Source organism: Carica papaya, chromosome 5, assembly GCF_054855325.1.
Source record: "Carica papaya isolate Zhongbai chromosome 5, ASM5485532v1, whole genome shotgun sequence".
Taxonomy (NCBI): Eukaryota; Viridiplantae; Streptophyta; class Magnoliopsida; order Brassicales; family Caricaceae; genus Carica; species Carica papaya.
Genome location: NC_142313.1, coordinates 6,470,102 through 6,497,036, shown reverse-complemented (window position 1 = coordinate 6,497,036; position 26,935 = coordinate 6,470,102). Strand labels below are relative to the sequence as shown.

At 36.1% G+C, this 26,935-nt stretch overlaps 5 protein-coding genes across 14 annotated transcripts; 3 read left to right on the top strand and 2 right to left on the bottom strand.

The window, feature by feature from the left end:
* The first annotated feature begins 15 nt into the window (after positions 1-15).
* Positions 16-3,527, top strand: LOC110819596 (Bestrophin-like protein). 2 transcript variants are annotated; one of them, XM_022048836.2, is made up of 4 exons: positions 17-870; positions 1,295-1,462; positions 1,883-2,089; positions 3,019-3,527. In XM_022048836.2, the coding sequence occupies exons 1-4, from the start codon at positions 181-183 to the stop codon at positions 3,193-3,195; spliced, it is 1,242 nt and encodes a 413-aa protein (XP_021904528.2). In that variant the 5' UTR covers positions 17-180; the 3' UTR covers positions 3,196-3,527. The 2 variants fall into 2 exon arrangements, with proteins under 2 accessions (XP_021904529.2, XP_021904528.2); XM_022048837.2 differs by lacking the exon at positions 1,295-1,462 and having other exon boundaries at positions 16-870.
* A 495-nt stretch (positions 3,528-4,022) lies between these two features.
* Positions 4,023-10,336, bottom strand: LOC110819606 (serine/threonine-protein kinase BSK3). 4 transcript variants are annotated; one of them, XM_022048859.2, is made up of 12 exons: positions 9,466-10,336; positions 9,313-9,374; positions 8,889-8,997; positions 8,562-8,782; positions 8,241-8,376; positions 7,590-7,723; positions 7,403-7,508; positions 6,423-6,508; positions 6,052-6,240; positions 5,531-5,683; positions 5,217-5,330; positions 4,023-4,780 (listed from the first exon to the last, which is right to left on the bottom strand). In XM_022048859.2, the coding sequence occupies exons 3-12, from the start codon at positions 8,968-8,970 to the stop codon at positions 4,526-4,528; spliced, it is 1,476 nt and encodes a 491-aa protein (XP_021904551.2). In that variant the 5' UTR covers positions 8,971-8,997; positions 9,313-9,374; positions 9,466-10,336; the 3' UTR covers positions 4,023-4,525. The 4 variants fall into 4 exon arrangements, with proteins under 4 accessions (XP_021904551.2, XP_021904552.2, XP_021904553.2 ...); XM_022048860.2 differs by having other exon boundaries at positions 8,889-8,989; XM_022048861.2 differs by lacking the exon at positions 9,313-9,374 and having other exon boundaries at positions 8,889-8,989.
* A 232-nt stretch (positions 10,337-10,568) lies between these two features.
* LOC110819607 (uncharacterized) lies at positions 10,569-13,198 on the top strand. Its single transcript, XM_022048863.2, has 3 exons — positions 10,569-10,769; positions 10,873-10,934; positions 12,642-13,198. Exons 1-3 carry the CDS (start codon positions 10,712-10,714, stop codon positions 12,765-12,767), a joined length of 246 nt encoding a protein of 81 aa, XP_021904555.1. The 5' UTR covers positions 10,569-10,711; the 3' UTR covers positions 12,768-13,198.
* A 2,430-nt stretch (positions 13,199-15,628) lies between these two features.
* LOC110819432 (FT-interacting protein 3-like) lies at positions 15,629-26,363 on the bottom strand. Of its 5 annotated transcripts, none has more exons than XR_015819048.1 (4): positions 26,082-26,363; positions 21,655-24,827; positions 18,797-18,881; positions 15,629-15,766 (listed from the first exon to the last, which is right to left on the bottom strand). XR_015819048.1 is itself a non-coding variant. In XM_022048613.2 (2 exons), exon 2 carries the CDS (start codon positions 24,744-24,746, stop codon positions 21,711-21,713), a length of 3,036 nt encoding a protein of 1,011 aa, XP_021904305.2. In that variant the 5' UTR covers positions 24,747-24,827; positions 26,082-26,363; the 3' UTR covers positions 21,517-21,710. The 5 variants fall into 5 exon arrangements, 1 of the variants encoding a protein (XP_021904305.2); XR_015819047.1 differs by having other exon boundaries at positions 15,629-15,751; XR_015819046.1 differs by lacking the exon at positions 15,629-15,766 and having other exon boundaries at positions 16,624-18,881.
* LOC110819433 (AT hook motif DNA-binding family protein) lies at positions 17,122-21,051 on the top strand. Of its 2 annotated transcripts, none has more exons than XM_088219780.1 (5): positions 17,122-17,548; positions 18,435-18,502; positions 19,241-19,372; positions 19,772-19,927; positions 20,477-21,051. In XM_088219780.1, the coding sequence occupies exons 1-5, from the start codon at positions 17,122-17,124 to the stop codon at positions 20,708-20,710; spliced, it is 1,017 nt and encodes a 338-aa protein (XP_088075906.1). In that variant the 3' UTR covers positions 20,711-21,051. The 2 variants fall into 2 exon arrangements, with proteins under 2 accessions (XP_088075906.1, XP_088075907.1); XM_088219781.1 differs by having other exon boundaries at positions 20,431-20,616.
* Positions 26,364-26,935: the final 572 nt, after the last annotated feature.

The following is a 26,935-nucleotide window of genomic DNA, read 5'->3' as shown; positions in this document are numbered from 1 at the left end:
TATAAACAAGTGTAAAATTTTGGATCACAAACAACCGTTTCCAACGAACTTTACCAATCCAACTGCTCTCTGACACTCACTTACCACTCTCTCAGTCTCTATACCATGCTTTTGACATGTTCTCTTCATCTTCTTCCCTCCTTCGACAAACCCTAACCCTAACTCCCCCTCCCACCAAAAATGTCCCAACTCACACTCCCCTCCAAACTCTCCCTCTCTTCCAACTTTTCCCCAAAACCTCTCCTCAAATTTCACTCGCGCCTCACCTTTCCTCCCTTCCCAGTCTCCACGCTCCTCCCCTTCAAAATCCTCTGCTCCTCTTCGCCAGACTCTAACCAGAGCATTTTCCCTCCAAAAACCTTTTCCGTAATCTCTCTTCTTCGCGCCATCTCCGATTGGGCTGACTGCATAAAAGAGCGTGGAATGCAACGAGACCGCTCTCTTTACAACCACGAGAAATGGGTTGAACACAGAAGCTCTTTGCGACACGTGCGCCATTTGCTTTCCAGTTTGTCCTCTCGCGTGATATTATCATTGATACCTCCTGTGATTTCATTTACTTCGGTGGCGGCTATAATTGCGAGCTATAACTCTGCTGTTGATATGCACTGGTTGCCGGGATTTTTCCCTGTTTTGAGGGCGTCTTCATTGCCTTATCAATTGACGGCGCCGGCATTGGCGCTGCTTCTGGTGTTCCGCACGGAGGCATCATATTCGAGGTTTGAGGAAGGGAGGATGGCCTGGACCAAGGTGATTGCTGGGACCAATGATTTTGCCCGGCAAGTAATTTCTGGGGTTGACATTTCTGGTGATGAGTTAATCAAGGATGCACTTTTGGGGTATATTATGGCTTTTCCTACCGCATTAAAGGTAGTTTCTTTGTTCATCATAGGTAATTTATTTTGTTTTTAGTTGTCTTAACTTGGGTTGGATTTATGCTTGTGGTAGTACTAATTGGGAGAACGGGATGAGATATGTGTTTGGAAACTGGATATTCAGGCTGATTCAGTAAGGCAGCTACTTATGCTTGTGAAAAATTTTATAGGGAAGGAATTATGGTTCATAGTAAGAGCATTTGGAATATACCAGAGTTTGGTAAACAACTGTTAAATTTTTTATGGATTTTGTTTTTCTTCATGTTCGATAGCTTGGGAAGGAAACTTCAGTAAGAGTATTTACAATGTTGCTTTGCAAAAGAAGTGTCTGAGATTGTTGCTACTTTTGTCCCTTGAAATTTGTCGGCTATGATTTAAGCATAGATGATGACAATTCGGTGGTAAAATTTTACATGCAGTGTCATTTGATTTATGGCTCAGATATTGGCAGAGATCTTGAAACTCTGCTCGAAGCAGATGATCTAGCAGTAGTGGTCAATTCAAAACATCGTCCACGCTGCATTATCGAGTTTATTTCTCAGAGCCTTCACTTGCTAAATTTGGACGAGTCAAGGAGAAATATGTTGGTATCTTCCTTCGATTATAAATACTCCCGAATTCTACTCTATCAGTCAAGGTTTCTGAAAGCAATACCCTGGGTGTTGTATGCCATGTTTTCGATTTGTTATGTAACTTAGAAGGAAAGCATTTTCATATTTATTGACATGCCAAAGGTAAAGCAGTATAAACTTACATATTTTTGTTCTTACAGTTTGTGACTTACATACATATACCCATCAATTCTTGACTGCTTTCATCTTAAGAATTTTTAACTGTTTTATAAATATTTTGTAATTTATGTTTGATTTCTGAAGGGTAGTAAAACTTTTTGTTCTGGACTATTGGAGGAGGAAGGGTTTTTAATAAAAAATTGAGGATAGGTTCTTTAAGTTCCAAATACATGTCAGCTTCGAGAAATAACCATTAATTTTGTGGTCTTACTGCAGGAATCGAAGCTTTTATGTTTGCATGAAGGAATTGGTGTGTGTGAACAACTTATGGGTACCCCAATTCCTCTATCATACACTCGTTTAACATCCAGATTTTTGGTCCTCTGGCATCTAACTCTCCCAATCATACTTTGGGATGATTGTCACTGGATAGTGGTTCCTGCTACTTTTATTAGTGCTGCTTCACTGTTCTGCATTGAAGAGGTATGTACAATTCTTTGTGCTACCAAATCAGTTCTGGATTTTCTTAGTTTTCTTTTCTCGCATAGGCAAGTGTACGCAACACATATGGTCGGAGTAGTCTTCTTTTCACTTGCTTCTCTGTTAGGGTGGAGTTTTCAATTTCTTTTTTGAAGTAGAAATTAGAAATTCTGCTTTTCAAAGAATTTAAAGTATAAATAGAGCTAATTCATGTGGGCGTAGAATAGGAATTGAACCAAATAAGCTGTTATGGCCTTGAGAAACATATCATGGTAGTGTTCTCCATTTGATATAAGAAGTAAATAATGAAAAAGATACTGCTCGAACAGACTTCAACGTTCGACTTTGAACACCATTTGTTAAAATTTTTGAAACAAAATGATGGGAAGGACCTGGTGACAACACCAATTTACCCTTTTGTTCGTATATTTTCTTTTGGAACACCAACTTTGCTATCACTTTTTTTTAAAGAACCAACTTTATTAGTACATTATTCACATTTATAAGTATGCATTCTCTCTTCCCTTGGTGGTAAATTGGATTCATTAAGGACTTATCTGAATGCATTTTAAGTAATTGTAGTCAAATCTAACTCGCCGATCCTTCAGCTTTTTTCTGGTGAAAACGACTGTATTTAAGTAAATTGTCATTCTGTAAGATCACAACAAAAATGCAATTTTTGTTCTTCTGAACAAATATGATATTGAGATTTTGTTCCAGAGTGGGAATGCTTTCTAGGATCACTTCCTGCTCTATCAAGGATTATGCTCATTCCTGATTTATTATAGTTAAGTGAGAAATATTCTTAACAGCCAGCAAGATAACAGTGGGCTGCCAGATTCCTGAACCATTAGCTGTGATGTGTACTTCTAAACTTATTTCTTAGTTTAGGAAGTAAACATGGATGATGATTTGATGGTCAATTTATGCAGGTTGGTGTTCTCATTGAGGAACCATTTCCGATGTTAGCCTTGGAGGAGCTTTGCAGTCTTGTCCGCAATAACATTCAAGAAGCAATCACAACAAAGGAATCCATAAGAAAACAGCTTATTGGGAAAAGAATTCACCATTCAAGTGAGCATTCACCTAATGGTTACCCTAACTCTTAGCTTAGGTCGGCTTGGCCTTTCCATTGTAAATTTTCACTTGGGTGTGTAGAGTAGATCACCAATATACCAGTTGAATTCTATAGAGCTCTGAGTTACTGGATCTTCTGTCATTTTAACCGCACATTATAACAGAGCTCTATCATTTAGACATGTACATATACCTTCTTCACCTAAGGCCGGCTTCTGGATGCACTCAGTAAATATATTTTCTTAGGTTTCTAAATTATCTGTTTAGTGATAAATTTTCCTTGTTCTGGAGCTAAACCTTTATACATATTTTTTTTACTTAGGTCAATTCAGCAACTCTGATAAATAGAGAAAAGTTTACATTAGGCTGCATGGGAGTGAGTGATTGATTTTATATATACTTTCTATCCAAACATGATCCATTGTAATAAGTTTTCTAGCTTTGCTGCTGAAATTCTAAATTTTCGCCTCTCTAATTATAACCCAAAAAAAGTTACTGTGTTTATTTTATAAATTTTTATTATTAGATCAATTTTTTTACATCTTTAAGATGATAATTTAATTTTCTACTGGTCAAATAGAGAATTACGAACACATACAATTTAAGTTAAATATAAAATTTAATGAAGGCTAAAATATTATTTTTATTTAGATCTTCATCTTATTTATGCTACCTTAAGAACAGACCAGAAATACACCAGGGAACTGGAGCCAGGTTAAGTCCAGGGTATTAGTTTTAGTTAATGAAGTCTGAAGTTCTATTTTCTAGGAAGAGAGCATTTGGACTTTCAATTTTCTCACTTTCAGATGACAGTACCATCATCAAGCTTTAGAAATTGAAACAACAACGGCGGAAAGGGTTTCAGGGGTATAGAATTCCTATGTTGAGAACTCAATGTCCAAAACCAACAAAACAAGGAGCAGTAAGACACCATAGCTCACAGAATCTATACAGAAATAGCTCGCTTAAGAACAATTTTCACCTCCAATACCACCCTCTTTTATCTTTTGGCGGGTTTGGGGGAATTAAGAAAAGAAATGGTTTCTTCCACTTTCAATGAATCTGGGAGTAAGTTTTTTGGTGCACAACTGATCAAACCACACCAGGAACGAAAGAACTCCTCACATGCCTATAGAAAAAACACGGGCTAGAAAATCCCAAACTCCTCATATGACACAAGTCAGTTTTCACTGAAGAAAGCAATTTCTTTGTATTGTCACGTATTGATGTTGAATGTAGATTCTCCGTCCATTGGCTGATTGAAAATTTAACAATCATATTAGTGCCATGCTGCCATCTTTCATAAAAGGGACAGCTCGGATTGGACGTAAAATAAGACTTCACGAATCCCCACATTGTCTTTTACTTCTGCCCAGAACTTGCACTTCTCTTAGCTTCAAGAGTTGAAGCCTCCTTAAGTGCCATTTGAGCTTCAGTCTCCATTCCCAATGCAGTGAGGGCGGCAGACTGGAGATAAGAAGCAATGTGCCACACGGGAGAAATGACTTGGGCTTGCATTGCATCATTTAGCGCTTCCTGAGGCATGTCGCTCATGAGATAACACAAACTACGCCGTGCAAATACAGTTGGAGAAACCATGGTTCCAACATCAATGAACTGTCGGTTAAACAAGGAACTGTTAGCATTGTGCATTCAAGTTATAACATTGAAAAACCATTTAAAGGAGGACCTAAGGGAAACATTAACAATAAAGCATGTTTATCACAATCTAACTTTGAGTTATTCAAAACTTGTAAAAGAGTTGAGAACAATAAACTACCAGTCTTGTCTGTCAATTTTCAAATTTGAACCTATCCTAAACAAAACCTGAATCAGGACAATGATATTTTGAAATATTCAGGTGTCAGATCCGTGAGTAATCTTTTAAATCAAGACTTAGGCAATCATATTTAAGTTTGACAGGATAGTAAATGGGCAGTTGCTTTGTACTAGCAAACATGAATTGTTAACAATGAATTGGAAGTATCAGCTCAGAACCTATGCCCCTTAAGCTCTTTAAAATCTATTGAACATGTTAAGTGAAGAACTTAACCTGACTGTAACACTCAATTGCTTCGCTGAAGTCTTTTTGCCGGAAAGCAGCATCACCCTTTTTCTTTGAGTTCAATGTTTCTTGCATTTGGTCAGTCCACATTTGGAAGGAAAGCTGCAATAAACCATAAGCAGGGAAAAATGTCTTAGAAACAACAATACTTGGGGAACACAATTATGGGGAAAAAACATTACAAAGAACCAGTAAATTTTCAGACCTACATTCAATGTGAATATACTCACTTGTCCAAAGGAACTACTTAAAAAACACATTGCATACAGGCCATGACCTTAAGAAGTTATCTATTAACGCACCTCGTTTGTCACTCCTTCATCATCTTTGTAGCCAATATTCTCTAAGATCTCATGTATTGCAGTTAAGTCCCTTCTAGAGCAAGCCTCACCGAGGGGGGACAGAGGCGAGAATGAATCAATATGAGGAATACCCATCAACAAATGCGAAGGAACCTACATTAAAATGAAGTCATAAACAACAAATACTGGAACTTGAGCATGAGGAAACGAATATGGATGAGCACATGGCATGAAAGAGAATGCTGCAAAATGTTACTCCAAATGGTCCATGCATTATGAACATACAGGTCAATTAACTCAAAATCCAAACCATCAAATACTTGGGATTTTCATAAGCACCAGCAAGGAAATTGTTGATTGTTTATATGGAATTCCCTTATGGAAATAACCAAAATTCTAGGAATCAAAACTAGCTAATGGAATAACAGAGTCTGGAAGCATTCTGATGAAAGTTATCAAGCCAAGTGAAAGTGACGGTTCAATATCTTCTTACTACTTAGAAAAGCATAAAAGACTCTTGCCTCAGTTTCCTTTTGAAGAGGTGTCAAAGCAGCCACCAATGACTTTGGATTTGGACGCTCTCGAGGTTCATATTGCAGACATCGAGAAGCCAACCGTACCAACTCAGTGCCATCATCATCAGAAAATTGCCCTTCCAAGCAGGAATCAGTTAGCATCTGGAGATTTCTGTCCCTTATGAGGTCAAGGGCCTGGTAAAAATCATGTAAGTATTAAATCAATCCATAGAAAACTTATTTACATAATCCCCAAAAGAAATGTGAAACATATGCATGTTGTAGATCACGGCAAGGATATTTATCCCAGGTAGTGGTAGGATCAGATAACAAGATCTAATACAACAGTAGTCTCTTCCTCAAAAATGCATTCTTACGTGGCTGGGGGGAATATGCTTTCCACTGAGAAGATCGAGCAGAAGAGTGCCAAAGCTATATATAACACTTTCTGGAGTTACTCTCCCTGTAGAACAAACAGAAGACTTATTACTTTGATGAACTTCCCAGTAGTAATGATTCTGAAAACTCAATCTTGATGAAGATTTATATCATGCAAACACTAACACAAAGAGAAAAGATAATTGAACATTGCATACAAGTCTCAAATGCATCATATCTGTTAACAAACAGTTATGAAAATTATTGTAATGCAGCAGGCAGAGTAAGCAGATCAAAAGATGAAAAGTATACTTTATAGATGAAATGATTAAGAGTTTTGCACTGAATAAAAACTTCAGACAACCACAAATGCCATGCATAACTAAACAAGTATCCACAGGGCAGGCTAGCAGAAAATTAAAATGATATATCACAATTTTCACAGTTAATGCTGCTGCAATCGAAACCCACAAAATATATTTCATTCTATCATTTCTTCTAATATAATTTTCATATTGAAAAACATGCAAGGGTACAAAGAAAATCAACAAAAAATCCCTAATCCCATTGATAAACAGCAAGAGAATAGTTGTAGTTGCTAAACCATACCAGAAAGTTCCAACAACAACAAAAGTTACAAAAAGGGCCAGAGACTGATGCCACTGGAAACAATGGTTTCAATATTGCCCACATGCAATCCTTTTCACAGATGAGAGGACAGATGAGCTATGGATACTAAGATGAAATAAGCCCACTCATATCCCAATAAATCATGTTTAAGTCTGGCAACTAACAGTTTTTTTTCTGAAATCAAATTAACTTTGGGAGGCTACATTAATGGGCCTTTAAACTTGAAAAGAGAAAAAAAATATACAATTGCAAGAAGGAAAATCACCACTAGGGTCAAAATACATAACATATAGAGAAAATGTTATCAGCTAAAGTGAGCATATATTGTTATGGGAAGGGAAATATGTACCAGTTCTTAAATACTCTGGAGGAGTAAATGCCAGATTCGTACTATAACTTTTTCCATCCCTACTGTTCTTCATCAGGCCAAATGTTGAGAGTCTTGGATTGCCATCCTGGAAAAGCCTAATAAAATAAATAAAGAAAAACCATAGACTCTAACAAATAATGTCAGGGACAACTGGCAAATTATCTACCTCATCAAATAAGACTCTGTAAGCATTAAGGTCGTGATAAAGGGCACGCCCTTTGCTTGTGCAGTACTCTAGAGCTTGTGCAAGATGTAAGACAACCCTCAATCGCATTGCCCATTTCATAGGCTGTGTCTCCCCTGGTTAAATTTGAAGAATTTCCACAGTACAGTAAGTTGAACTACTAATTAGTAGAGCTAAAAAGGCACTTAAAGTTTAGACCATGAAGAAATTATAAGTGAAGCTATAAAACACAATTTCCATATTGTGGCCTTAGAAGGAACCACAGATAGCTGGAAATTATCAGGAGCCAATAATTTCAGTCCTGCAACCAGGCCCAGAGTAGATCACAGACAATTACTCAACGTGAGTCTTGTCAACATGGATTATCATGGCACATTAAATAATTCCTACGAATTCAAATGTACATGAGAAAGGTATACAATACAATAAAAATGGGGAAAAAATGTAAGAAGCTGATGTGTTTATAGATTAAACCGTTTCCAAATGAAAATGCTCTCGGTATGTTTTTCTCAAGTTAAGGCCTAATATCAAGTTAACAAGACGATAATGAAACACACCCAGAGCCCACAACAGGACGTAGTTTCAGATGTCCAAAAATAGTTAACGTAAGACATTCACAGGGATGAGCCTTACAATGGAAAAGATGTTTAGCAAGAGTCTCATTGGGCATATATTCTGCTACAAGTAACCTCTCATCACCTTCACAGCAACAACCAAGGAGATTTGCTAATCTATTATTGCGTAGTTGACCAACTGCTCTTGCTTCTTCCTAGTAGATGCACAAGATGATAGTATTTGAGGAGTTCAATAATGAAATACTAGAATCTATTTTTGCATTTATACTGTTAATATCAACTACAAAATTAAAGATGGATGAGGAAGGAGAGAGAGAGAGAGAGAGAAATCTGTAAGCTTGAAGGATGTAAAATTGGTATAGTGATAATGGCTGTCTACCAGAAATTGGCGCGCATCAGGCCATGCCATTCTGTTAAAGCGCTTAATAGCAATCCTCCTTTGATTCTCCAGCTTTCCTTTATAGACAACATTTGGAGCCTTTTCTCCATGCTCAGACACAATATTCTCCACTGCAAAACCAGATGTTGCATTTTTAAGCTGCTCTAGTGTGTACTCACGGAATGCAGGGACATCGCTGACCTCACTGTTCTCGTCATTCTCTGCAACACAGATAACAAGGACTCAAATAAATAAACATCATTGGTGACATTCTCCTCATTCTGGTAAAAAAAAAAAAATAAGTGCACTCCAGCCAATTCTACCCACCAACATCAGGAGCTTCAAGCACAGCAGCCTTGAACTGTGAATTCCAGCAACAAGACGTGATCCTAGAGCAGCTGCACCCCATCGTACTTAAAACTTAAACACTGAGGACCTATCCGCGACGAAACAATATTAATTGCATGAATTCATTCAGCTTTTCAAATACTAAGCAGATATTGCAACACCCGCATCCCTTAATGTTAGGTCTTATTCTGTCTCAGTGTGATGGTTAAGCTCAAAAATTCATGAATCCTCTTTTATTAAGCAAAAGTTTCTAAAAATTATAAAGCTTAGAAAGATGTAAGACAGTTATATTAAACTAAGACATCAAATTAAAATCTTCCATCAGATCAAACGGAAATCCTTCATTAACGATAAAACCAAAATACAAATCAGAAATAAAATGCTTCCAAATATTCCACGTCACCTCTATTAGCATATTTTCTTTCCTAAATCACAACTCCATTCTAACCATCAACTGCAACTAGACTGGAAAAGAAGGAAAGAAAGAAAAGAAGGAAAGCAAAGTAAGAGTAAGTAAAAAAGAGTCTACTAGATTTCCGCAGAAAGATAAATATACCTTATAAAGTGAGCTTCCCTTTTACCCAGTCAACTCTGGTCTCACTGATGCCAAACCCAGAAGAACACACCCAAACCCAGATTCCAAAACCAAAAACCCAGCAAGATCAGAGCTAAACTCACCTCCTTTTTCACAGAAAGTGGAGCAACTCCAAAAAAAAAAAAAGCCCTAATCGAGGTCTCAGCTTTCCACTTAAATTTTTTATGCCTTGAGCCAATCAAATATATATACCCTCGTCTCGATCAAACCGACCTCTACAAGATCCACATTCTCGCCTCAGACAATCAAATCGAAGTTTATAGATCCCAAACAACCATATCTTCACTTTCTCAACTCCACGAATATAAATATACACAGTAAAAACTAAAAATATTTCTTTTTTCCTCCAAACGTGATTACTAAAAACTTACAAGAAAAGGGTAGTAAGAATCTTCTGAAACGAACACGAAAGTATGTCAAGTATGAGAAAATACTGACTGACCAGAACAATCAGATCAGCCCAGGATACTACATGTATTTAGTTAGTTTCTTTTTTGGTGAGAAAAGAAAAGAAAAGTCCAATAATTACCGACATGTCCAAGAGTTTTTAATCAAAGCACCCCCTTCATAGTATCTGGTTACTATTTTAAACGAGTATTTTATTGAACAATTTGGTTGGCATAATAATGAAGCAGAAATTTTTAAAAAAATATATAAATAAATAAAGTTTTGATTTTTTTTTTTTTAAATTAAACTAAAAGCGAAAATAATTAGCACCGCTGGTGATTTTGGATGGATATGGATGGAACTGGAAGTAGTCTTTATACAGAGAACACAACAGAGAGATAGAGTGGAAAAGTCCCAACGGCCAAAAAGTAAACTGTCGACCACGACACAGGGATGAAGATGAGGAAGATGTTTCTTTCTTTCATTATTAACTCTTCTTCCTGCCGTAATCATTTTGAATTCCGACTTTTTTCCTCTTTAAACGATGTCGTTTTGTTTAGCTAATGATCACGCTTTGCGCGCTTTTTACGGCGGTGATATTGGGCCTCATGCTTGATGGGCTCTTTCTGGGCTGACCTTTTTCTATCAACAAACCGTGGTATAAACGACGCTGTATTAACAATGTGGTCGCTTCTATTATCGTTAGGGTTAGGGTTTTTAACGGTTCAAGCGGTGCCACAGCTCTCCATAGCCAGAGGAGAAAACTCTGTTTTACAGGGGTAAACAAGAGTCGATTTTAGGCCATCGAACCAAAAGAGTTATGTCCAAGAAGAACAGCTTAGCTCGTAGAAAGAGACAGTACGAATTTGATCTACGAAGTACGATACTCTCTCTTTCTATATATTGCGATTGATCGCGTTCATGAGATCCTTGGTAGTTTATTGGTCTAAGATTATTGTTATATATTCGATTTGTTAATAGGAGAGAAAGAAGAGAAAGAAAAGAAGGTCAAGAAGCTTGAAGCTAAGAAGAATAAGATGAAAGTAAGTTTCTTCTTCTTCTGAAAGCTCCCTGTATTCGCTGATTACCATTCCTTCCTTGTCCGTATTTTTCGCCTGTGAAAAATGAAATAACTCAAGCTCATACGTGGGCTTGGTGAGAACACTGAAGACCAGAAGATATTGGAGCTTGTATGATTTTGCATGCATAATTTGCAAAGCTCGGCTAAGCTTATTTATCATCTTGTTTTTACGCTGTTTTGAACAAGTTAATTCCATGAAATTATGAAATTCATTTGCGAGCTCAATCTTGTTTTTTTAATCTAGAATTATTCAAGACAATGGAATAACATATACAATCGAGTTAGTGCATTCTAAATTTTGATAATGAAGTTTAGAAATGTTTTTAATTTTTATGTTCTAAATCAGTAAAATATCATGATATGTAAAACTAGATCATAATTTTCTTATTTTAATCAATTCTGTTACTATCTTTAATTCTGTGAGTGTAGTTGGATACTTTGTGATTCAACATCATATTTCTTTAGTCTATTTTGTTGGTATTAGTTATAAGTAATATTGAATCTATAATCCATGAGATGTAATATGTGCCGCATGCTTTTGTTGGTCTTTAACATGATAAAAGTCCTACTGATGTAGAATTGTAAGTTGTAAATTGCAAATTTTTCAATATCAAAAGATTTGCATGTAATTGTAAATCTTTTATCTGATATGGAGGTGTTTAGCTTATTTTTTAGGAACTATTAAGAATCAGCTTACTGTTAGCAAAGATTTATTGTTTCTTATTTACTAACATGATCCTATTCATTTTCATCGGAGTTAATATTCTTGACATGATAGGGTATCTAGAAACCGTAGAGAATTTGAGTGCTAGTCTATATGCAGATTACTAATATCATTGTATAGGCAGACTATTATGATTGATATTAAATAATGATAAAAATTTCAGCTGATGTTTGCAATCATAGATTTCTACACTTGGTTTCTTGTTAATTTTTCCTGAATTTTGTGCTCGTGTTCTTGTCATATTCACCTTCTTAATGGGTAGAGTATTGATTTCATAATGCTAGAGTCATTGGTTGAGAATAAGTTATATAACTTATTGCATGCTGTTAACTCTATATTTATCTATCTCCCGAGTGTAGTGAATTTACAAAAAATAGCTAAAAATATATTTTGTTATCTGTATTAACAGTTACTCCTGTAAAACATTTTTATCCAGTGTTATGATTAATAAGCATAAAGGTTCCAGAAGGTTCCTGTTCATGCTATGTAAGGAAGATGCAATGTCAAATGTGTGATCTACAAAATGTTTGCTCATGAATGAAGCAAATTCCTTTTGTTATACAATTTAGAAATTTAGCTCAAAATAATTTAAGATAAGAGTGGAATTGATTAAAACATTGAGTGTATTTCAATTTTATATCTAAAAAATTTAGAGGTTTAAAACAATTTGGAAGATTATGAATCATTTTTCGAATGTGAGAATTCATTGTTAGAGGAATTCATTACTTCATTTATTACAAGTGAACTGAATTCTCGTAATCTTTTCGTTACAAAAAATGCCCTGTGTTTCATTGGATAGGTTCAACTTTATAAGTTATTAGGTAATAGGTTGCATATTTGATTATTTTTTTTTCTAGTGTAACGGGTTATTTTGTTTTTGTGCATGTTTTGTAAATACTTCCAATGTGGTGTGTTGATCTTACTAGGGATGTGCTATGTGTTTAGGTTGATGGTAGTGGGAAGAAAAAGAAAGGTGCTGGTGGGTTTCAAGTAGGCAAGAGGAAAGTGAAGACCAAGTTGACGGCAGTGACGAAAGCTAAAGTTGCCCAGGCCATGGAGCTGGACAAATGATCTTTGTGCTCAAATTTCTGTAGAACTTTCTAACTTCTGGCAAAAAAACTCTGCATTCCTGTTAATTTTTCTTACCTTGTAATTTAAGTGCAAAAAGTAGTTTTGCCATCCTAAGCCAATTTTGATTACAAAGACAAAGCTTATGTTTTAGCCTTCAATTTTTAGGTTTGACATCATGCAGTTGTGATCGTAAAAACAGATTGTGACAGTACCGAGACGGGGAAGTAAATGGCAACTCAAGACCATACACAGTTCAATCATCATAACTGCATGATGTCTTAAATTGAAAACATCATGCAGTTGTGATGATTGCATTGTATACCGGGATAGGGTCACAATTTTACTTACTTATCTCACTAGTGTCGCAGCCAGTTTTTACCATCTCATATCGTTTCTGATTTCATCCTTAATGAAAATAACTGTGTTGGCTCCGAGTGCTGTCAACTAGGTTGGATGAGTTGAACCAGCTGAAATCATTGAGGTTTCTGCAGATTTACTACTTGGATGGATGGAAGAAATATCATGGGTCTTCTGTTTAATTCAATTCTTATTCAATTATCTGACCCGCACTCAGATACCGATATCAGAATTTCAGGCAATGTTATAATATCAATGAGCTGTATGATAATCCAATCACGTAACTTTTGTCGAAGGAGACCCTACCGGAAGGAAATTTCCTTCTGCGGAAGTGGGAAAAGAATTGACCGCTTTTAGACTTGTAGCTTGTTATTTGTTGAAGATTATCTCTATAGCAAGCTGTCAAGCAGTATGAAACCATTAGGCTCCTTTATTTTTCGGGCAAGTATGGGCACGAGACTATTGATTGTCTGGACATTTTCGGACACAGCACTCTTTTAAAATAGACAGGTAATTCCTTTAGGGACCGGCGTGCACCATTTTTAGTGGGCGAATTCAGCTTTTTCATGCTTGGTTGGCACGAGCCATGTTCGCCTGACCTGTCTGATTTTCAATTTGAAGTTTGAAGAATTGAGAGCGTTTAATATGGAAGAAGAAAGCAGTTAAGGTGGTGTTCGATTTTTGAGGTTGGTTTTCTGCTTCTCGACTTGATAATTTTTCCTTGTTTGAAGAAGAATTGTTGAATTTGTGTATAAAAATTGTAATAATTTATGTATTAAGTAAGCTGTTAAAAGAAATTAGAAGAAAATAAAAAAAAAAAATGGATGGCTGGCTGGCTGGCTGGTGGTGACGTGTGTCGGGGATCGGTTCAGGTGAAGTCTACATCGCTGCAACTATGTACTTTTTATTTATTTATTTATGCATTCATTACCGTCTCCCTCTCTCGTCTTGGAAGGTTTGTCGACTGTGAAGATTCAAATCTGTAAAGAAATTTAATATTTCGAATCTTTTTCATTCTCCTCTAAATTTTCAAGTTACTTTGTCTCCTTTTGAACATTCAAACAAAAAGCAGTAACAAGTTCGTTTTTTATTTTTTAATTTTTATTATTCACCAAAAAGTGGTCCAAGGAATCAAAAATAATACTTTTTTAACACTCTAATAATTTGTAAAGGTCTTTTCAACAAAATAAATAAATAAAAACAAATGTTTAATTCTGTTGTTTCCTAATCCCTGCATGGCTAATTAATTTAATTTTATAATCCCAATAACTTATTCTCATTATTTTACACACACACACGCACACATATATATATACAAATATGTTTGCTCCGACCCAATCAAAATAAATTGTTGTTTAAATTATTTATACTTTTTTTTTTTTTTTAAAAAAAAAAAATATTATAAAAACTTGTATTTTATATTATTATATACGTGAAAACCAACATAGTTTTTTTCCAACATTCTTTGTGGCATTACAGTAATGAGATGACGATCCCCACCCCACCCGACGAAAGTCAACATTGACCCATATGCAACAAACAGATATAAGATTCATTATACGTATGTACATGCATGCATACATACATAATTTATGTATATACAGATAGCTTTCAATGAATCTGCAATTTACCCAATACCCAAAATGAAATTTCTATTTTCCAACTTTTTAACGATTTGGGTTTTCTTTTTGGCCTGGTTTTGTGTAATAATCAATTCCGTATGAAAAATAGTTTCTCGTGTTATATGAAATTTTGATTATTCATAAAACAAAAAAATATGTATATAAATTCTTAGGTTCTGTCGACACTAAATTTTATAACTTGTTGTTTAAAAATTATGATTATATTTTAGAGGAACACAATCACGTACGTTAATTTTAAAGAGAATCTATGTCATCCTCTAATTGTATAACGTTTAATTTAATACTTGTTGCAAAATCTAATAGAAAGAAACAATAGATTATGAAAATCTATATATATAGTGGATGATATTTTATTTAAAAAAAAAAGAAAAGGGTCAATTTATGAGAATCTCACTCAATGTCAGTTGGGAAATTTTGGAGTAAATGAGTTAGTGGGGGGAGCTTGGATTTGAATTGATGGATGGTCCTGTTGGTGCCACTGTTTATTTGGGGGAAGGGGGAGGGGGGTCCCCTAACTTTTGGGTGGCGGTGGGGGTGAGGTGATGTTATCATCTCTTATTAGATATTTTCAGCCTCTTTACCAATCACATAAATTTTCACTCTCATTGCCGTTTGAATTAACGCGACTTGCTTTAAAACCTGTTTTGAGTTTATAGTTTATAGTAATTTTAAGGTTGATGTCATCTTAACTCGTCAATGTTATATTCGAAGTAGCACGTATTTAAAATATTTTTAAAAATATAAATATCATTAATTGAACTTAATAAATGAAACTAACATACCCATTTATTAAAAAAAATAAAATAAAAAATCAGAAATTACAAATTTACTCTGTGTTTTCAGGTTGAACCAAATCCCAACTTTTGAATTTCCTTTTTTTTTTTTTTTTTTTTTTTTTTGGGTATCAACATGATTGAGGAGCCGAGTGCGTGTGCTCGACGCGTCGGAAGCTGCTCGTTTGGATCAGCATTGACTGTCCACACTCTGATAGACGACAGACTGAGACGTATTTAATTTGTTTTTGATATCTAAAAATTTAAACTGAAAATTAAAAAAAAATAAAAATAAAAATACAATAGCCGAGCATTATCCAAGAATAAGCGCTTTTTTCTGTTCCGATATTTTGTTTGCTTCTCCTCAAATTTTTTTTTTTTTTTTTGGTGGAACCCAGTAAACCACTCACTCTCACCCTCCTTCACACGCACAGAGAAGAAAAGAAAGGGAGAAAGATAAGCAGCTTTTTCATGAGCTGAAGAAAGCTGTACCCTAGAAAAATGCGTTGCGATAAGAACTTCTGTGCATAAAACAAGAAGAAGGAAAAAAAAAAAGAAAAAAAAAAAAAAGAAAGCTTACCCATCTGCACTAGGTCATTCCTGAATTCTCTTCCAAAAAAAAAAAAAAAAAACTGTTCCAGGTTTAATCTTTGCTTACCCAATGTGAGTCTTGTCTCTCTCTGTTTCTCTCCTTTCTAGAACTTTTCAACTTGTTAATTCTTCTGGTTTCTTTTACCTTTTACTCTTCAGGTTTCCTTGTGTTGTTCTTCAACTGGTTTTTTTTTTTTTTGTTTATCTAATGGCATTGGCTTCGACTCTGTGTTTTTTTCCTTATTTTGGTTTGATTTCTGTTGGTGATCTTTTTGTGGGTGTTAGGGTTGGGAAGATGCTTGCTGTTAAAGGTATATAATGGGTTGGTGAGAGTGTGGACCTGTTTTACAGTGAAACTGTTCATTATCTTCAATATGAAGCTTTCTTTCTTTTTTTTCCTTGTTTTTTGCAGTTTGGTAAGCTGTAAAATTAGCTTGCGTTTTTGTCTTTTCTTTTAAGTTCTTTGCTTTCGAGATTTTAAACTGCTTTTCACTCTTTCTTTTTTTTTTTTTTTCTTGGGTTTACCGCTTTAGATTCTTCAGTTTTGCTTTTCATAAAAATCTCCTTTTCTATCTTCTTCTTATCTCTTTAGTCTTCTGCTTTACTAGTTTTAAGTTGCTTTGGATCTAGGGTTTTGGTTTTTTTCTCTCTCCTTTTCTTCTCCTAGAGAGATGTGCAAGTGTTAATAATTTTTGTTGCCTCTGTTCTTCTTTTGTTAAGTTTGAACTGAAGCACATCTTTTTGCTTTGGTTTTAGATGATGAAACGAATCTAATGCTTTTCCACTGTTTGTTTAATGGTGATACCAGAATTTTCAACAACTTGTAGAAAATCCGGTCTGCTCTGGGTTCATACCCTTTGTGAAGTTACATTGACCTTTGAAGTTTAGAGGAAATAGGAAGGATCTGTATTTTTCTGGCAAATTGAAAAAAATTAGGTCTAAGGTTGATTGGAAGAGAGATTCTAAGTCCAGGTTATTCAAAGTAAATGCATGGATCGTAGAGATGCAATGTCTTTACCTGGGTCGGCTTCTTACTATATGCAGAGAGGGATAACTGGGTCTGGGTCTGGTTCACAGTCTGCATTACATGGATCTCCTGGCATTCATCCTTTATCTAGCCAAAATGTACAGTTTCAATCTAATATGGGAGGGACTAGTATGGGGTCAACTTTACCAGTAGAACCTCCATCCACAATGTTGCCTCATGGTGTCAATATGGGTGCACCTCCGGGGATGCCACTCGGAGAGCCTGTGAAAAGGAAAAGGGGAAGGCCCCGGAAATATGGACCTGATGGGACTGTTTCGTTGGCATTGTCTCCCTCGACATCTACTCATCCTGGTACCATAACCCCATCGCAGAAGCGTGGCAGAGGCAGGCCATTGGGTACTGGAAAGAAGCAGCAATTAGCTTCGCTTGGTAAGATTTCTTGGGCAATATTCGTTCCCTTTTTGCCTCCTGATTGGATGTGTTAAAAGATTGAGTTGCAACAAAAGATAACTATTGTGATGAGCAAGGCCCCTTGGTGCTGGCAAATCATCATTTTTCCAGTTTCTGTTGGATAGCTAAGATAGCTCATAAGAATTTTTTGGGTAATCCAGAATATGTCTGTCTGCAGTATGCTAATAGCTTGAGGAAATTTAACAATTTAATATTTGCTATCAGAATTGGACTCTTTTTTAATATTTATATTGTTAACCAGCAAACCTAAAAAGAATATTTGGTAATTGGATGTGCTTTTAGTCCAGAAATATTTGAAATGTATCTAACTGGAGCTTTAAATTAATGAGAAAATTGATGGTTAGATTTTGGTTTTCACCAGTGAAGGGTGAGCATGTCTGAAAAGAAAGAGGACAGAGCATTTGTATGTGGCACTTCTTTGACAGCATAAAACCTTTAATTTATTGCTGATACTAGGAGAAAAATTTTATGTTTTTGGTATAATAATTAGACCAGAACTAGTTTTATGATACATGACACTGAAGTAGATATCCAAGCAGATGATCTAATCCAATTCCTAATGAGTTCAAAATTGTTTTTTTCTATCTTTTGGTGTATTTATTCTCTTGTTTTATAATTATTTTAAAAAATTCTCTTGTTCCATAAGCTAGTGGTTTGAGGTTTCACAAATTTTCTTATCTGGATTTTCTAGACCCTGTGATAAGCACAGTTACGAATTAATTAAAACCTGTTTGAGGTTTTGTAACGGATTGAAGTTGTTGGCCATTTATCTTTTATCTGTTTGTTTGCTTCCATTCTAGTTTCTGCTGGGTGAATGATGTTTTGAATTCAACTGTTTTGCTAGGTGAATGGCTCTCTGGTTCTGCTGGGATGGGTTTTACTCCACATATCATTACCATTGCAACAGGAGAAGTATGCTATTTTCTTTCTTATTAGTCTTTGTTTTGTTATCTATCCTATTAATCAAGTATGCAATGAAATTGTAGTTCTGTTTTGTGGAAGGGTCATGCATCAAAGATATGTTTTGTTTGGCAGAGAGCTGCCGTTTGTCTCCTATGTGTTTGTTTCCTTGGCGTCTTCCTTTTTTTCTTAATTTAATGAAAGCTGCCAAGATTTGCTGCATGGCGAAAGCAAACATGATAACATGGATATAGCAGGGCTGATGCAACATATAAATAGAAACAAAAGTAATGATATTTCACTTACAGTGACTGATCCATGCTCCTTTTTAATTTGGATAGAACCTTCTTGCAGGCTTGTTTATCTTGTGGCCCTTTGATTTTATGCTTATCTACATAAAAAAGGAACAATAACACCGATATAAACAGGACTAGTGCGATATATAACTAGAAACAAAACAATGAGGTTTGACTCGCAGAAAATGGTCCTTATACGCATTTAATTTGGATAGAACCTTCTAATGGACTTGAATTATTTTCTAGTCCTTTGATTAAATGCTTATCTACATAATAGTGGAGCATCCGAATATTTTCATAAATGATTTTTATTGTCTCCCTGCTCTTGGTTTGTTTTCTATATATGAAGTTCAATTCTTGTTCCATAATATCATGGGTCGTGGCATTCCCCTTGATAGGTTCTCTGGTCTGAAAAGAAATTTGTTTTCTTTCTAAAAGTGCTATTACTATGTAGGACATTGCCACAAAAATTATGGCTTTTTCACAGCAAGGGCCAAGAGCAATATGCGTATTGTCTGCCAATGGTGCTGTTTCTACTGTCACTCTTCGACAGCCATCATCTTCTGGGGGCACTGTCACGTATGAGGTACGAACCCTTAATACTTTTGTTTTTCTCTTAATGTTGTTGTACATTGCCAAACACACGTGTACAGAGGGCTTATTCTTGATTGGATGATATAATACTTCAGAAAGCAAAAATTTTTTGAACTTGCTGACGGTTTCTGATAGCCCTCATATAAATTCTTGAAACACTTGCTGTGTTCTTTGTCAGCCTTCTATATGGGGTGTGTGTGTTTTTCTGGTTCATCCTCTTTCTTGGGAGACTTGCTTTAAAGTGACAAATTATGTTTGCTTATGTTTATTATGCTACCAACCACTTTAAAACCATTGAGGTGTTTCTTTAATTGTGATGCATCCCCCATATCTACCAACTCTGGGGAAACTTCTACCTTTCTCATATTTTATTAGATATTTTGATCTTCAGGGTCGTTTCGAGATACTATGTCTGTCAGGCTCTTACCTGGTCACCAGCGACTCCCGAAATCGAACAGGTGGTCTGAGTGTATCCCTTGCTAGTCCTGATGGCCGTGTAATTGGTGGAGGAGTTGGAGGAGTGCTTATTGCAGCAAGCCCTGTTCAGGTGACTTCTTAATGCTTTGACCTCCATATAACAGTGTTCTGATTTTTTAACTCTTCTCTTCTTCTATCATTATAAGTTAAATATCTAGGTTACTACGTGAATCTTGTTAGTCCTGGACCCATGAATGGTACGTTACTATGGAAACAGCCGGGGTAACTGTTGGGAATTTTGGCGAATTATCTGCTAATCCTGTTTTCATGCCCTACTTGTATGCATTTTATACTATTACAATGGACATATATATGAAAAAGCAGACACAAACTAGCGAATATAGTTGGCTCATAAATATATATCTGCTTTGGGTAAAGGTAATCCTTGTTGGGAATTTTGGTGAATTATCTGCTAATCCTGTTTTCATGCCCTACTTGTATGCATTTTATACTATTACAATGGGCATTTATATGAAAAAGCAGACACAAACTAGCAAATATAGTTGGCTCGTAAATATATATCTGCTTTGGGTAAAGGTAATCCTGAAACATGGGTGTAAAGCTTTGTTGTAGATTCATAAACTTCTTGCAAGCCTCATGAAATGATCAATTATACCAGGTAATAGTGGGAAGTTTTTTATGGGGTGGCTCAAAGATGAAGAACAAGAAAAGTGAAGGTTCAGAAGGTATGAGAGATGTAGACCATCAGACAGTTGACAACAACCCTGTGACTCCAGCCAGTGTCCAATCAAGTCAAAATCTCATTCCCACCTCTGTTGGTGGTATGTGGACAGGTTCTCGGCCAATGGATATGTGTAACACCCATGTCGATATTGATTTAATGCGGGGATGATTTCCGCTGTTGGTGTATATATCTTTCTGTAACCAAGGCTTCTGGAGACTAATTTTCAAGGACAGAGTAGAGACCATCTGATTTTGGCTTTCTCACTTCATTTACCCATGACAAATGATGGGATTGTACTCATATTTTTAGCTTGACAACGATTTAGTTCAGTGTTTTTAGAGTTGATGATTTCGATTGACACAACATCGGTTGGATGTAGTTGAATCTTTTAAGCTGTTGTACCTTGTTCTTCTTTTTGGCAGCCATGAGTGGGTAAATCTCACTCACTTGTTCTGTTAAGAAGGAAGGTTATTATCTTGGTTTAAAAGGGAAATTTTTGCAGGGGATAATTGAATGGTATTTAGTTGCTGCTTATCCAGATTGTAAGAAAAATGAAATGTGACCCCGGGATTTCTGAAGATGGCTCTTGCAAACTGTGGCAAGGGCAATAACTTTTAGAAGTTAGGACCCAAAAAAAAGAAAAAAACTGCGCCATTAATGGATTATCTGGTGTAAAAAGTTCTGGTCTTTTAAAGTTCTAATGTTAAAATTATTAACATTACATGCATGTAATATATAGATGTACGAGTAATCTCCACTACCCTCTTAATACATATATATATATATATATATATATATCAAAAGTTTGTGCTTTCTCCTAGAAAATTTTTAACGCGGGAAAGACCATGAAAATTTCTCCTGGAAAATTTATGATTACTGCTTAGTGCTTTTACTCCAACCTCCACTTCCTCCACAATCTCTCCTTATGATCCCCTTGCAAGGAAGGCCAAAGCATGTATTAAGACAGATCCAAATTTTACTATAAATTGGTTTTGCTCATATTTGCACACGTCTTGCAATAAACTAAAATTCATGACCAAGATACAGCAGACTGAAGGTACAGCAAAACAATGAAGCTTTACGGAAGAAACATGGACAAGTAAAATCAGAACCTTTTAGAATATGGCAGATGAAACTTCTACTTTCCCACGAGATCACGGAAACAAATTCACAGCATGCTGTCTGTCAAAGCTGGCAGCCTACGGAAGAAATTAAGTGGTGCTGAAGGTGTTCTTTGACGGAACTTCGGATGTCTCATGAAGTATAACCCAGCAGAAAGAGCAAGCACCTGGAATGGTGTCACATACAGTACAATGGCAGCCATTAAACAAAATGTAATGAAGATAGCGGTGGCACGAGGATCCCTCCAGCTTAGTAGTGATTGAATACGCTCTCCTTGAGTAGCTATGTCACCCACCACAGTTTGCATCCTCCCAGCCACACTCCTTAACCTGTCATACCTCATTCGAACTAATTCCGGGCTTCGTGTTGTTGGAAATGTATCAAACTCCTCATCGAGCTCATCAGGGTGCAAGGTATCCGCACAAGAGATTCTTGTATTCATGTAAGGAGGGTATCTTGGGCGATATCGATAATTCCAAATTCCTATTGCAAACATATAGAGGAAGACAGTAGGCAGAATCAGTTCAGGGAAGCACACAAGCATCACAAAGAGGATGTGCACTAGGCCTGTTGTGATCGGGTTTCTCCACCTGCAAACTTCGCCAAACCATTTTCCAACAGAAAATAATCCTGAGAAGACCGACATCAGCCTAAAGAAGTTTGCTTTGCTGCGCCTCATGCTCCAAAGATGAGAATGGGCATCAGTCATGTACTCAACAACTTCCTTTCTAAGAGGAGGTTCTGCTCTACTAAGACGAGCTGCAACAACGTTAACAGCCTGTTGGCGCAGAATGTCCTGCTGCAACACAGACAGTGGCCTAATATAGTGCATTTTTGGCAAAAGTGGACGCGAATATAGAAAAACTAAGTTCGTCATTGATGCATATGAAAATCTAATTGCCAAATGTAGTTCACCCATCTTCTTGACACCAGAAGGGTGAAGAACGAGCAGTGGGTAGGAATGTGTATAAACACGCCCAGTCTCTAAGGTGGAGAGACGGATCCGGACCTTCCCAATTTTCATATCTTTACTACCACTTGAACCATCAATTTGGCAGTTATCAAAAACTCCCACTGTGAGAACTGTAGCTGGATCATATACCTCCCATGTGTATTGCTCATTGTATTTTGGACTGAGATTGTCAATAATTGTGCGAGTTCTGACCCATTTATGACCATACTTGGCTACACAGTAAGTGTCTGATGTCCCTTTACCATCTCTTGTCTTCATTGGATGAAGTCCATCAGCCTTTAGAATTCCAAGCTCCAAGACGCCAATTGATGGCTTCCAGAGTTGCTTGGCTGTTGGCCGGAGATCACTGCTGTAGTAAGTTGATTCATCAAGTACATGGTAACCTCCATCAAGACAGACACGGAGATGGAGTCTGCTAGAAAACTTGTCTTTCTTGGCCTGATCCACATCCATGGAAGCTGAAATGGAGTTTTCAATATTGAACCATCTGCTACGTGTGATTCTATCATCAGCACGCCTCTCAACAGAAGCTAATGGTACGCAGACTTTCCCAATAGTCTCGTCTTTGTTGGGACCTACACGATCTTCGATTGATAGTATCAGATGATCTTCAAAGGGTTCAGCAGCAACAAACATAAACTCTTCATTCCATACTACGTTATGAGTTCGAGCATTAACCAACCTTGTCTGTTGTATCTGATTGCCAATCTGAACCTTCACATATGCTTCTGGAAATCGACTCTTGTCACCAATAATCAAGTCTTGTGCTTCAACCACATTAACACGAACGTACCACAATCTTGGAGAATGATAAACTTTTGATCGAATATTAGTGGATGTAGTTTTAGAACCATCTGTTGGAGTAATAGCATCTGAATGCCAAGCATCAGTAAAAGCTTCATCAGCTTGAGTGCCAAGCCAGACAGCAAGCATCACTTCTCCTTTCTTTTTCTCCCCTTTCTTATCTTCCAGTCGATACCATTCTGGAGCCAAAGGACTATCCGGTGGAACACGACTTGGAATCTCATTCAGATCAAACCGCACAATCCCAACGAAATCATCTTTCACCAGATCCTTATCTTTGACAGAAACTTCCAGTACAGAAGATTGGATCCTGTCCCTAGCAAAGGCAAACACCTCATTCCATTCAGGATTTTGCTTCTTCTCATAGTGCGTCGTAACTCCTTTGTAGTTCCCAAGTTTTACTTCAACATATGGATCAAGGCTCCCTGTTACATCCATCGAAGGAAGATCACGGGCTTTTACAACGCGTACAAAAAGATAAGGCATCTGTTCAACAAGATCATAGGTACTACTCGCTGGCCTATCCCTGCGTATTACTCTCCCTCCAACAATTTGGCCCCCTCCAAGAAAAGGGCTTGTTTCTTTAAGACTATAATCAGCTACATACGATGATGGTCCAGGGAATGTTTGAACAAATGCTGGAGTCTGCAATTGAGACTTCTGCTCTTTCACCTGGTGGTTCACTGCTTGTGGCTGTGGAGCTGCTGGTGTCGGATAACTTTGTGACTGTTGTGAGTTATTTGTGTTTGGAAGATGATGAAATGTTCGTCTTTTCTCATGCTTTCCAGGGGAGAATATATTTGAAACAGCTTCGGAAATTTGTTCCTGAACTTGAGACTGATTTGATCCAGAATCTACCTGCACTGGGGATTCCATTGCAGGAAGTGGGTTTGATGATTTTATGGAAGGATCATCAGTAACAAACACTTTCAGACCAAGCTCTCCTTTCACGCGAGAGAAAATGGATTTCTTCTCCAACGGATAGTGTAAAACAACAGCATCAGAATGTGGTACAAACGATGTTCCCGACAAGCAAATCTTTCCAAGACAGGATTTAGTATTGGTTGCTTTATTATGGTTGTAGACAAAGGCTTCAAGAGTAAGGTTGTATAAGTTGTTTGGATCGGATACATTGAAGTAAAAACTTTCGTTCCAAACAGGATTGAGATCTTTGTCTTTCGTAGTGGTGCGGAATCTCTGATGATCAAAATGAAGCTCCACGAAAGCACTGCACGAGCCCTGACCATCTTTAGGCATAAGGTCATGAGCACTCACAACCTCAACCCCAAGCTTGAGATTGTTCATGGAACTTGTTAGTGAATCAACCCAGGACAACTGGAGGGAAGATAAATAGCTTCTTGCAGGAACTGAGAGGACAATAAGAACCTAAGAAATGAACAAATGATTCAACAATGAGACAAGACAATTAAGTAGAACCTAAGAAATGAACATAGCCAGAAAAAAGAAGAACCATCTTATGCTTAAAGTACTGGATTTCAATTAAGTAGAATTCTTTCTGAGCATTTATATAAGTTGAATCTCAGCAGAGTTTTGAACAGTACTTTGATTTCTTCACGACTGGATAAGCTCTCTCAAGAATTCAGAAACAAACACAGGATAGATATGGTACCAACAAAGGAAACTTTTCTAGAGGATATCAAATCTCAAATCCTAACTTTTGAATATACATATGCTATGCATAACTTAAATGGATTTTTTTTTTCTTTTTTCTATGTAATAACTTAATTAAAATTCCATAAAACGTGTCATCCTTCCATGGATTTCGGTTTTCACAGCAGTCAAACATAAAGATTCATATGTTTTGATTTTTTTTTTTCTTTTTGTAAGATCAAAAAGTAGAATAAAGCCTTCAATTGAATACCAAGTAAGGGGATAAAAAAAAAGAAAAAGAAAAAAGAGGGAAGTACCAAGCATAAGAAAGCTAAGATACTTTTCCTTCTCACCGGAATTTATGGATTAAAAAGAAAAATCAAAAGAGAGACAAAAAAAGAGAAAGAGTATGCCTCCAGCTTTTAGATTCCAAAGAGTATCAATAACAACATTTCTTTTTGCCAATTCTCAATAAACAAAAGAGACGACTAGAATATCTGAATCTTTCAGACATAAGACTTTTTCACTTTCTTGGGAAACAATCAAATACAAAACAAATTTACAAGAATCTACCAAACAAAAATCATGTATTCCTACTTCCAAATTCACAGGAGGAGGATAAATATTCCCCACAAAAATACTTAATCAAATCCCAATTAACTTGTTTTTATCATAGCTGATCTTCTGGGGAAGCTGTTTTTTCTGGAGAAAAATTTGGACCTGAGACGTCGACTACCTTGGCAAAAGGAAAAAGAGTCGACCTTTTAGCCCGATCATGAAACCCAGAATCAGAGAAGCCGTAAATATGATAAAATCTCCTTTTTCAATCTCAAAAAACAAAATCTCGATTCCCAAACAAACACGAAAAGGTTAAGAGAATCAGTTGCTCAAAAAGCATCACACAGTCACAGAGATAAACAGTAAAAGATATTATAACCAACAACAGAGATTCTCATCAAAGAAACAACCCATAAATGGAAAACGTTATTAGAAAAAAAAAAAAAAGGAAAAGAAAAGTAAAGAACTAACCTGGGTTTGAGCTTTTTTTGACAGGTTCAACCGAGTCGCTGGAGAGAAAAAGTTAATGATACAGAGCTTTGGTTATAATCGGAAGATCAACAGAGAATTTAAAACCCAATTTAGTTCCTTCAAAAATTCAGAGAAAGATATAAAGAGGAAGAGAGCGATGGAGTCCTTCGAAAATCAAAAGCGAGTAAAATGGTAACGTTGACAGGAAGAAGAAAGTATATACAAATATGGAGAGAGTCCACTCTTCTTTTCTAACCTGTTTCTGTTCGTATTTTTCTCTGCAGGGACGATGATAATACAAATTTGAACCTTTTTTTTTTATTTACTTATTAACTTGTTCAGTTTTGCCACTCGCGAGTTTCTGTTATGTCGTTACTCGCTCTTCCTTCTAAACACGTGTACGGCTGTGGTTTATTTCCGCTTCTTTGCCTCCATATGTATCTTTAGCACCATTTTATATTCGTGATTATTTTGTGTTAATTTACTAATTACTATTTAATTAAATTATTTATAGATATATTTTCTTATAAAGTTTTGTGAATTTAAAATATTAATGTTTATATACTATTTAATTAATAAATATATAAACTTATTAAAATATAATTTTTTAAATTTCTTAAATTGTTTCTACAATTTTTAATGTCTCAAGTTAAGATTTGAACTCTTATTTAGTAACACACGCTGATCATATCATGCATTATTTAATTAACAGGTATAAAAAATTAAAACAAAAAATTATCAGGTCTTAATTTAAATCCTAATTACTATTAACACGAGTCAAAGTCAATTCTCGATATAATTTATTTAATAAAACATAATAGAAAGATAACTTAAGAGTTACGTCATCAGATACC

Coding starts and splice junctions, on each gene's coding strand:
- LOC110819606 (XM_022048859.2), bottom strand. CDS start 8,970: ATGGGGTGCAGCTGCTCTAGGATCACGTCTTGTTGCTGGAATTCACAG. Junction 6,241..6,422: donor AGCATATTCCCCCCAGCCAC/GTAAGAATGCAT, acceptor GATTTTTACCAG/GCCCTTGACCTCATAAGGGA. Junction 4,781..5,216: donor CAATTGAGTGTTACAGTCAG/GTTAAGTTCTTC, acceptor TTTAACCGACAG/TTCATTGATGTTGGAACCAT.
- LOC110819596 (XM_022048836.2), top strand. CDS start 181: ATGTCCCAACTCACACTCCCCTCCAAACTCTCCCTCTCTTCCAACTTT. Junction 871..1,294: donor CTTTTCCTACCGCATTAAAG/GTAGTTTCTTTG, acceptor TTTTACATGCAG/TGTCATTTGATTTATGGCTC. Junction 1,463..1,882: donor AGTCAAGGAGAAATATGTTG/GTATCTTCCTTC, acceptor GTCTTACTGCAG/GAATCGAAGCTTTTATGTTT.
- LOC110819433 (XM_088219780.1), top strand. CDS start 17,122: ATGGATCGTAGAGATGCAATGTCTTTACCTGGGTCGGCTTCTTACTAT. Junction 17,549..18,434: donor GCAGCAATTAGCTTCGCTTG/GTAAGATTTCTT, acceptor CTGTTTTGCTAG/GTGAATGGCTCTCTGGTTCT. Junction 19,373..19,771: donor GGGGCACTGTCACGTATGAG/GTACGAACCCTT, acceptor TTTGATCTTCAG/GGTCGTTTCGAGATACTATG.
- LOC110819607 (XM_022048863.2), top strand. CDS start 10,712: ATGTCCAAGAAGAACAGCTTAGCTCGTAGAAAGAGACAGTACGAATTT. Junction 10,770..10,872: donor GTACGAATTTGATCTACGAA/GTACGATACTCT, acceptor ATTTGTTAATAG/GAGAGAAAGAAGAGAAAGAA. Junction 10,935..12,641: donor CTAAGAAGAATAAGATGAAA/GTAAGTTTCTTC, acceptor CTATGTGTTTAG/GTTGATGGTAGTGGGAAGAA.
- LOC110819432 (XM_022048613.2), bottom strand. CDS start 24,746: ATGAACAATCTCAAGCTTGGGGTTGAGGTTGTGAGTGCTCATGACCTT.